Consider the following 9,450-nt stretch of genomic DNA (forward strand, 5'->3'; position numbering starts at 1 on the left):
GGGCTAGGCCCGCTCAAGAAGATGGCGTTTTGATAATATGAGCAACTGTTTTTGCTCCTCTCTTTAGCAAGAGCTCTTTAGATGTGTTATCCCTTGATGCAGAAGACTGGGGCTCTGATGCAGCATACGGGTCATTTGGCCCGAGTGCTCCAGCTGCCCTGGCGGAGCCAGGATTCCAAGCGGTGTTTCTGAGCAGACAGTAATAGGCACTCACAAGAGCACGAAGTTTGGGCCCATCGCTGGTACAAATCTGTGACACGTACTCAATCCTGAAAACACCCTGGGAGGTGGAACTGTTACCCTCATTTTACAAGTGAGGAGACAGACCCAAGAGAGAAGTAACTTGCCCAAGGTCAGCCAGCCAGGCAGTTAGATAACAGCCGTGTGAAACTCAAGCTGCCAAGCTCCAGAGTGCAGCTGTGCCCACGACACTGACTGCCCGTGTCCAGAGCCCGGGTCTTCCCGTCCGCCTCCCTAGCTTCCCTGGTCATAACTCTGGATGCCTGGAGTGCTTAGAGTTTTGAGGAAAGCCGGAAGGGATAAATCAGTAAAAGTTAAATCTGTTCAGCCCCCTTGTCTCCCTCTGCACCGGGCCGTGTGCTCTGGGCTCAGGCTCGCCCGGGTGTGCTGGGACTCACGGTGCTGCGAGCCTGCCGTTTTCCCTGTGTGGCTGCTGTGCAAGGAGCCTGTGTCCTGCGGAGCGCCCGGGCCGCTCCCACGCCGCGGGGGCCGTTAGGCTCTGTGGAACGCACCCTGCGTGTGACGGCCCCGTCCACTCTGGCTCTGTGAGCTTCCTGCCTCGCTGATAGAGTCCAGCACGAGTGAGTTGTACAGCAGGCTATTCCAGAGGTTGCTGCTCTTGTTTTGTAGCTTCTAATTAAGTATTACTCTTTTGTGTTTGTGCTCTGAGGGGATTTTGTCACGAGCGGCAGGAGCGGCAGGATTTAATCATTAAATAGACGAGGGCTCTTTACAGTTGGCCTGGAAGCTGATGGTTTTCCATTGTTCCCTGGGGATTACAGGCCTGGGGAGCTGCCAGAAGGGTCTCCAAAGACGACTGGCTGGAATGGCTGAGGCGGCTGAGTCTGGAGCTCCTGAAGGACTCCTCGTCGCCTTCCCTGCGCTCGTGCTGGGCCCTGGCTCAGGCCTACAACCCGATGGCCAGGTATGTCCCCAGCTTCGGGATGGGACCAAGAGGATTAGCACAAAGATAGCACAAATCTATCTTATCAGCAGTAATTATAAAAAGGGCTTGTATTTTTTAATTTTGCCAACTTGTGAAGGGAAAAAATAAAGGCAGGTTGAACAAGCTCATGTTACAGGAAAAGCATCCATCTTACCCTTGGTAGCAGACCTTTCCTTAGTAGACTTGGGTCCAAAAATTTTTTTTTTTTTTTTAAATATGGAACGCTTCACGAATTTGCGTGTCATCCTTGCCCAGGGGCCATGCTAATCTTCTCTGTATCGTTCCAATTTTAGTATATGTGCTGCCGAAGCGAGCACGGGTCCAAAATTTTAATTGCAAAGTCATTTACAGCTCTGAAAACAACTACGGAACGGTTTAATATAACTGCTTTCCAGTAGCAATGAACTCTAATTATTTACTGCTATATCACACATACCCCCAAACTTACAAGTCTTAAACAGCAGCAGTCATTTGTTTTGCTCACGGATCTGGAATTTGGACATGACCTGTGGGGACAGCTTGTCTCTGGGTCAGTGTCAGTAGGGGTCTCTGTCCAGGGGCTAGGGGACCCGCTTTCAGGGTGGCTTATTCACCTGGGAGGCAGGTTGGGGCCTTCAGATGGGAACCCTGGCTAGGGGCTTGGTTCCTTTTCCTGTGGGTCATTCTGTGGGCTGCTTGGCCTTCCTCACAGAAGACTGGTGGGTTTTCAAGAGTGAGCGTCCTCCCCAAGGAAATGAGACGGAATTATATGGTGTTTGTATGACCCGGCCTGGAAGTCACACAGTGTCCCTCCGCCACACTGTGTTGTTCAGGGCAGTCACAGAGGCCCACTCAGATTCTGGGGGGGAGAGACAGACGTCATCTCTCGATAGAGAAGTAGGAAGATCCTAGAAGAGCATGTGGAACAGGAGATACTGTTGCAGCCATCTTCACGAAATAGAATCTGCCATAAAATACTGAAATAATAAATACTGCTTTAAATAAGGTCTTAAGAAGCCGTTAAAGGTTTGGTTTATAATATTTGCATATAGAAGGTTTACAGTATGACGTAAATGAATAAAAAATGGAATATTAAACGATGGAAGTGTGTGATTTCAACTGTTAAAAACAAACGTACATGGAAAAGGACTGGAAAGTAATAGAGCACTGATGAAGTTGGAAGGCCTAGGGAGTATTTTCTTTGTTATTCTTTTCCAAATTTATCTGCAACACACAACTATTATTTATAATGAGTCATAAAATGGTATTTTTTTTTATGCTCTAAAAATAGTTCCTAGGATTCCCCTGACTCCACAGTGTACAGATTTCATGTGCTCAGCTGACGGTAGTGTGTACCTCTCTTCTGCTCCAAGTCACTCCTGAGCACAATGTCATCTGAAAGAGGCTTGTGATAAACCTACATCTGTGTGTTTATCCCCATAGCGCCAAGTGTGCTTCTTTGGGATCCAATGTGGCCTTGGATGTAGGTCAGAAAATCTGTTTCTTAATTTACACAGGACTTCTTTTGGTCTTCACGTCACCTTTTGTGTTTCGAATTTTGTTTCTTCCAGCAGATTCCAAAATTACATACATTGGTCTGACTTAACTTTTTAATGTGTAATACAGAGTATGTGTGCAGGCAGCAGGTGCTCAACCAAAACATTATAAGCATATCTTACAGTTTCCAGCTCCCTCCTCCTAGCATTCACCGAAAAAGAAGGGATGGGATTAAAGTTCAGATGTCGGGCAGAGCAAATATGCCAATCCATGTGCTGCTTGAATGATTTAAGATAGTCCTAGTGGTCTTAGAAATGGCACCTCTGCTTCCAGGTCTCTGTAAGTCTTCAGAAATAACACTGGCTTAGAGGACCTTTCCAGGATTTATGGGTTGGGATTCCATTTTCTAATGCTTCTAGTTTCTTAAGTTCTGTTGTGTTGTTTATGACCATTCAACTAAGGGTTCTGATTGTATTCCGAAAAGCAGTCACAGGTGCTGCCTTTGCCATTTCCAATCTTGCCTGAGAAGCATCCCAAGAATCATTTGAAGATTATTATATTCTGAATCTGTTAATCCCAGCTTCTATGTTAGAAGTTCCCTTTCTGTTCATCTCCAGGGAAGAGAAAAGATGGAAATCCTGCCAAGAAATATGCCTGTGGAAACAGGTTATTTAGCTCTGCTCTTCTTTCTCCTCTGCCCCCCACCTCAGGGCTTCCTGTGTAGCACAGTGTCTGTACCTGCGCTATAAAACAGTAGTCACCAGCCACAGCATGATTGCATTAAGGTAATTAAAATTAATGCAACTTAAAGCTCCATTCCTTGGTTACACTTAGCACACGGTTCAAATACTCAGTGGCTAATGGCTACTGTTTTGGAGAGCAAAGAGACCATTTCCAGCAAGTTTTGTTGGACAGCTCTGGTCTGGATGGGCAAAATCAGTGATGGCTGGAGTAGATTGATAAGTGACTTTGTGGTACCAGGCAGAGGCACGAGAGGCATTTCCAGCATCTTTTTCACTCCTCTCTGCCTTCAGGGATCTCTTTAATGCTGCATTTGTGTCCTGCTGGTCTGAACTGAATGAAGACCAGCAGGATGAACTCATCAGAAGCATCGAGTTGGCCCTCACCTCACAGGACATCGCCGAAGTCACGCAGACCCTCTTAAACTTGGCTGAATTCATGGAACACAGTGACAAGGTGAGATTTTACCCCTTGTCCAGATGGAGCCTGACAGAAAACAGGTGGGAGGGGAGAGGCACCCAGGCAGCCTCCCCTTGGTCACGCTGCCGCTGTTTTCCTATGCTGTGGCTTCTGCTCTGCCCTAGGGCCCCCTGCCATTGAGAGACGACAATGGCATTGTCCTGCTGGGTGAGAGGGCAGCCAAGTGCCGAGCATATGCCAAAGCGCTGCACTACAAAGAACTGGAGTTCCAGAAAGGTCCCACCCCCGCCATCCTAGAGTCTCTCATCAGGTAGGCTCTAAACCCTTTTTAATTGCTGCCTTCATCTGAAATGACCTCTCTCCCCCTGCTGCCTGCTGCCAAATCACTGCAGTCACGTGGAGGCTTCTGCTCTGTGAAATCTGCCGTCGGGTCCGGCCAACAGGTTTAAGTGAGATGTGGTCGCAGATGGTTCTCTCCACTCTAGGAGCTGTAATTGGCATTTCTGTTGACCCTCAGCACACGGGCTCCCGTGGTTTTCCAACATGTGCTGGCGTGTCCCGGTGAAATCAGTCCAGAAGCACTTCTGAGGCAGCAGCCTAGGAGCGATAGAAGTTGATACCCCCGTTTGATTACACTCTCAGGTCGGAGTAGGTAGTACCTGCCCCGGTGTCTCAAAGGCCTCTGGGGTTTTACTGCCTGGGTCCTCCTCCTCCAGTGTTCCTTTTTTTTTTTTTTTTTTTTTTTTTTTTTTAAGATTTTATTTATTCATGAGAGATACAGAGAGAGAGGCAGAGACACAGGCAGAGGGAGAAGCAGGCTCCATGCAGGGAGCCCGATGCGGGACTCGATCCCAGGATCCCCGGGGTCACGCCCTGGGCTAAGGCAGCGCTAAACCACTGAGCCCCGCCCCCCTCCCCGGGCTGCCCTCCTCCCGTGTTCTGTGAGTGAAACCAGGCAGGGCTGAGTCTGAGATTCAGTGATCTTTATCTCGAGTTTGGCTTCATTCTCTCCTAAGATGGTTTTGAGTCTTCTGGGTATGGGAAAAATAATCAATTTTCTGCTGTTATGAAATTAGAAGCAGCCTCAAATGTTAGCTCCAGCTCCCAGAGAACTGTTCACCTCCCCTAATGGTTATCAGAGACTATTAACTCTGGGATCTAATTATCTTCATGTAAATGCTAACATGGTTGATTATTTCACTGCAGATAGTTGAGGGGAAAATCACCCAGCTAATAGGTACCTCCTCTGTGGCTGAAACAGTCTGCTGTGTATGGCGCTGCCTTCATTTGAGAGAATCATCAGATAGCCAGCTTCTTTGCCAGCTCTGCTTTTGAGTGAACGCTAAACAGTATTCCTTTAAACACTTTAAAAGGGACCAAAAAGATAGAAATAGAATCGTTTTTGCCCAAAGGGAGCTTTGAGAGACTGTTGATTTCTAAAATGCCACAGATAACACAGTTATAAACATGCCATCCTGTGGAGCAGGCTTCCATTTCTGATTAGGTACAGCAGGTGTGAAAACCTGGGTTCCTTCTCCTCCCATCTCTGGCTTAGGGAACACCATCTTCCTTGATAACTGATAGAAAACCTGGCAAGGGCTTTAACAGCGTCGGTGTCAAATACCTAGCCTTGCAAGCCAGCCTCCTTGCTGACCTTTTTCTCTTTGACACCTCTCTGAGAGCTCCCTCGTCCCACCCCAGGGCTTTCCCCATATTTGGGACAATCATAGAAGCATTAATGTGCGTACAGATTTGCAGCAGGAAGATAGACTCAGAGGTCTGGAAAAATGTTCAAGAAGGCCGTTAACCTCTTAAGCCAATATAACTGAAAACACGTCCTCAGAATACCCCGCAGGTGGACCTTGACTTTTTTTTTTTTTAAAGATTTTATTTATTTCCATGAGACACAGAGAGAGAAAGAGAGAGAGAGAGAGAGAGAGAGAGAGAGGGGCAGAGACACAGGCAGAGGGAGAATCAGGCTCCACGCAGGGAACACGACGTGAGACTCGATCCCGGGTCTTCAGGATCAGGCCCTGGACCGAAGGCAGCGCTAAACCACTGAGCCACCCGGGCTGCCTGGACCTTGACTTTTCACACAAACAAGCGGAAGCTTGTGCTCCCAGCAAAGCCAGTGCTCCTGGCCGTGTGGTTTCATCCCAGCCTTATTCAGGTCAGCTTGCGCTTCAGCCTCCCTCTCTCTGGTTGTCTTCCCCTCTTCCCATTGTTCTTTTCTCTTTCCATTTGCTGCTTTTCCCAGTTGCTTTTGTAAAACTGCTTTTCCTAAGCACCGGGGCAATGTCCTGCCATCTTTGTCACTGCAGAAAGTTTTAAGAGAGAGACAGCCTTAGGCAAAGCTGCTGGTAGAGAATGTGAACTCAGCTGCACCGCCCCATCCTCTCCGGGGGCGGGTTGGGAGAAGGGTGTCAGACCGCTGGGGTCATATGTCCCCAAGTTACTACTTGGGCCCCATGTTGGAGGCCTTGTTCTTTGGTGATAGATTGAGCTGCCTTCCTCACAGTGGCCCCGGGAAGCTCACAGCTCAGGTCCTGGCCCACCTCTAACAGACTACGGATCCCTGACCCCTTTTGTCTACTGCCCCCAGCCAGCCTCATTTTACCTTTTCTACTTTTACTTAAGTTTATTCTAATATATACATTTGAGTCACCTGCCTCAAATTCTCTTTGAAATAATCGGCTTAAATAATCAAGTTCACAAAAACATCTTTGCAAAGCTATTTCTTACCTTTTGTTTTTGTTTTTAAAAAAGTATGTTCTGTTGATAGTACTGTTCTCTGGCTACTGGCTCAATCTGTCTGACACCCTACCTAGTGACCCTTTTAATTACTGATCTGCTCCAGGACAAATTAAATCCCACACGTAATCCCCAAACCAGCCTAACATTGAGACAATTTGAGCCACTCCCATCTCCTCAAAGCCTCTGTATATATCAAGTATGATTGCTTCTTAAGGGAACAGAGGATTAAGTGGGTACTGAATTATCTGTAAGCATACACGTGCATACACGTACACCTGGCGTTTACTTGGTTAGCCTGCAGCATGAGGTCAAGTTCTGTGGCCTGCTGACTCAGACCGCTGGGGCTGCTGTGGCAAATCACCATAGCCTGGGGGCTGAAACTACAGACCCTTCTCACAGGTCGGGATGCTGGGCTCTACCGTTGTGGCCTAATCACCTCCCAAAGACCCTACTACCATCACATTGGGGGTTAGTCTTCAGCATAGGAATTTGGGGGGATATGAACATTGGTCCACAGCATTCCTCCTTGGTCCCCCAAAATGCATATCCTTCTCAAATGCAAAATTCATTCTGTCACAACAGCCCTGAAGCCTTAACCTGTTCCAGGATCAGCCCTAAAGTCTCGTGTAAATACCATCTTAATCACAGATAGGGATGAGACTCTAGGTTCAATTCATCCTGAGGCGACCCTGTGAAAACAAACAAATTACATGCTTCCAGGATATGCTGCTGGGGCATCCCCCATTCCAAGAGAAGTGGGCAAGAAGGAAAGGGTGACAGGCCCCAAGCAAGTCCAAAACCAAGCAAGGCAGACTTCATGAGAGATCTCCAGGCCTGGGAGTAATCCATCTCGGCCGGATCCTCTGCCCTCTGGGGCACGGTCCACCCCCTGGACCCACGAGGCAGAGGTCCTGCCCCCACAGCTCCACCTGGCGCACAGCCCTGCCCGTGGCTGTATCCTCGCCGCTTTGGGCAGAGTCCACTGGGCCTGTTCAAAGCAAGGCAATGGTCCTCCTTTTTTAAAACAAGCAGACAGCCCTGACGATCTCTCGCTGGCCTTCGGGATCATTCTTTTCTCGTCTGGAAGAATAGTGCATGTTCACAGCCAAATAACTCCATAGTTTTGTCTGTAAAATCCAGAAGTTCGACAGCCTCCCTTCATTCCTTCCTGTGTCTTTCCCCTTCTGTTGAGTTTTGTGGTTTATCCTGCTGGAGTAGCTGATTAGGTCCATGGTTCCCACCACACGAATCCCCTTAGCAAAGCCTCACGTGGCCTCATGTGGCCTCACGTGGCCGTACCCTCCGTGTTCTCTTCCAAACACGTGCTCATTTCCTACAGTATGGACAGCCGAGAATTTCCAGGTCTCTAAGTTCTGGCTCCTTTTGGTTTAATCCACTTTTTGTCGTTTCTCTCTTCTCTCATTTTACTCGGAGCAGTGGGGAGGAACCAAGCCTCCCCTCGCCCTTGGCTTAGCGACCTCCTCAGCTAATACCCGGTGTCATTGCGTGCAGGGTCTCCCTTCCACAAGGCACTGGAACACGCACACTTCAGATTGTTGGCCACTTTGTAACAAGGGGTTGCCATCTCTCTATTACCTGAAAACCGTTCCTCATTTCTGTCTGAGAACCCATCAGAACGGCCTTTACCCTCCGTATCCTACTACCCTTGTGTTCGCGATTACATAGGTGTTCTCTCAAGACAGAAGCGCTCTCGCTCTCGCTCTTTCTCCTTCGAAGCTCTCACCAGCGTGTGCCCGTGAGAGTCCAGTGGCGGCTGAACACTACTCTGTGTGTGACGTTTTCTTTATCCATTCTTCCATCACGGAGACTCAGGTTGCTTCCGTATCCCGGCTACTGTGAATAGTGATGCAGTGAACGTGGGTGCACAGATATCTCTTCGAGACACTGATCTCTTTTCCTTTGGATATATACCCAGAAGTGGAATTGCTGGATCATAAGGGAGTTTTATTTTTAATTTTTGAAGAACTACCAGGCGGTGTCGCATAGCAGCTGTACCCATCTACATTCCCACCAGCAATGACAAGGGCTTCCTGGTCAGCACATCCTCGCCATCACTTGCTGTCTCTTGCCTTTCTGATAACAGCCGTTGTCGGTGTGGGAAGGTATCTCGTTGGATGACTTTGATTTACATTTCCCTGATGCTGAGCGCATTTTCATGTATCTATTTGCCATTCCAAGAATATGTTTTTTGGGAAAATGTCTATTCAGGTCCTTTGCCCATTTTTTAATTGGTGTGTTTAATTTTTTGCTATTGAGTTATATGAATCCTTTATATGTTTTGAATATTAACTCCTCATGAGGGGCTATAGATAGCGGATCTTTTCTCCCATTCTGTAGGTTGCCTTTTCAGTGTATTTATTGTTTGCTCTGCAGAAGCTTTTTAGTTTGAGGCCGTCCCACTCGTTTATTTTAGCCTTTGGTGCCTAGAGTTTCAGGTGTGTTTTAGTTGTGGGGTTAGAGGAGGTAAGAGAGAGAATTATTAGCTACTTCTGCCAGAGGCATTTGTGCTTTTCTCCATCTTCCCTTAACCCCCTGATCCTTTTATCCTCCCTTCCCAGGCAGTATTGTGCTGGCCACTAAGCATATCAGACTCCCTGCCTGCCTCGGGAAGTTTCTGTTTGAATGCCTGTCCTGTGGGATGCCCTGCTCCAGTGCACTTCTTCTCTACTCACTCTATGCCTTTTAAAATCCCCGAGTTCTTGTTTTTTAAGGTTAAATAGGTTCCCAGCAATCCAAGGACTCTAGGTACAATAGGAAACACTGAATAAGAATAATGGCTTACCTTCCACTGACTGGTTCGAGGGAATGGTTCTTTTTGACGAGGGAAAAATGACTTCCAAACACTCAAAATT

The 9,450-nt window shown here is 47.8% G+C and overlaps 1 protein-coding gene and 1 non-coding gene across 2 annotated transcripts in view; one reads left to right on the forward strand and one right to left on the reverse strand.

Annotated features, from left to right (window-relative positions):
* The window catches only part of MTOR (mechanistic target of rapamycin kinase), a 120,339-nt gene that overhangs the window by 47,942 nt on the left and 62,947 nt on the right, over positions 1 to 9,450 (forward strand). Inside the window, exons 26-28 of the mRNA XM_077899658.1 lie at positions 1,023 to 1,165; positions 3,697 to 3,859; positions 3,988 to 4,133. Of these exons, the coding sequence (XP_077755784.1) occupies positions 1,023 to 1,165; positions 3,697 to 3,859; positions 3,988 to 4,133 (452 nt within the window). The remainder of the gene's footprint in view (positions 1 to 1,022; positions 1,166 to 3,696; positions 3,860 to 3,987; positions 4,134 to 9,450) is intronic.
* LOC144315054 (U6 spliceosomal RNA) lies at positions 1,397 to 1,503 on the reverse strand. The gene has a single exon (XR_013380856.1). It is a non-coding gene; the product is annotated as a U6 spliceosomal RNA (small nuclear RNA).

Source organism: Canis aureus, chromosome 5, assembly GCF_053574225.1.
Source record: "Canis aureus isolate CA01 chromosome 5, VMU_Caureus_v.1.0, whole genome shotgun sequence".
Classification (NCBI taxonomy): Eukaryota; Metazoa; Chordata; class Mammalia; order Carnivora; family Canidae; genus Canis; species Canis aureus.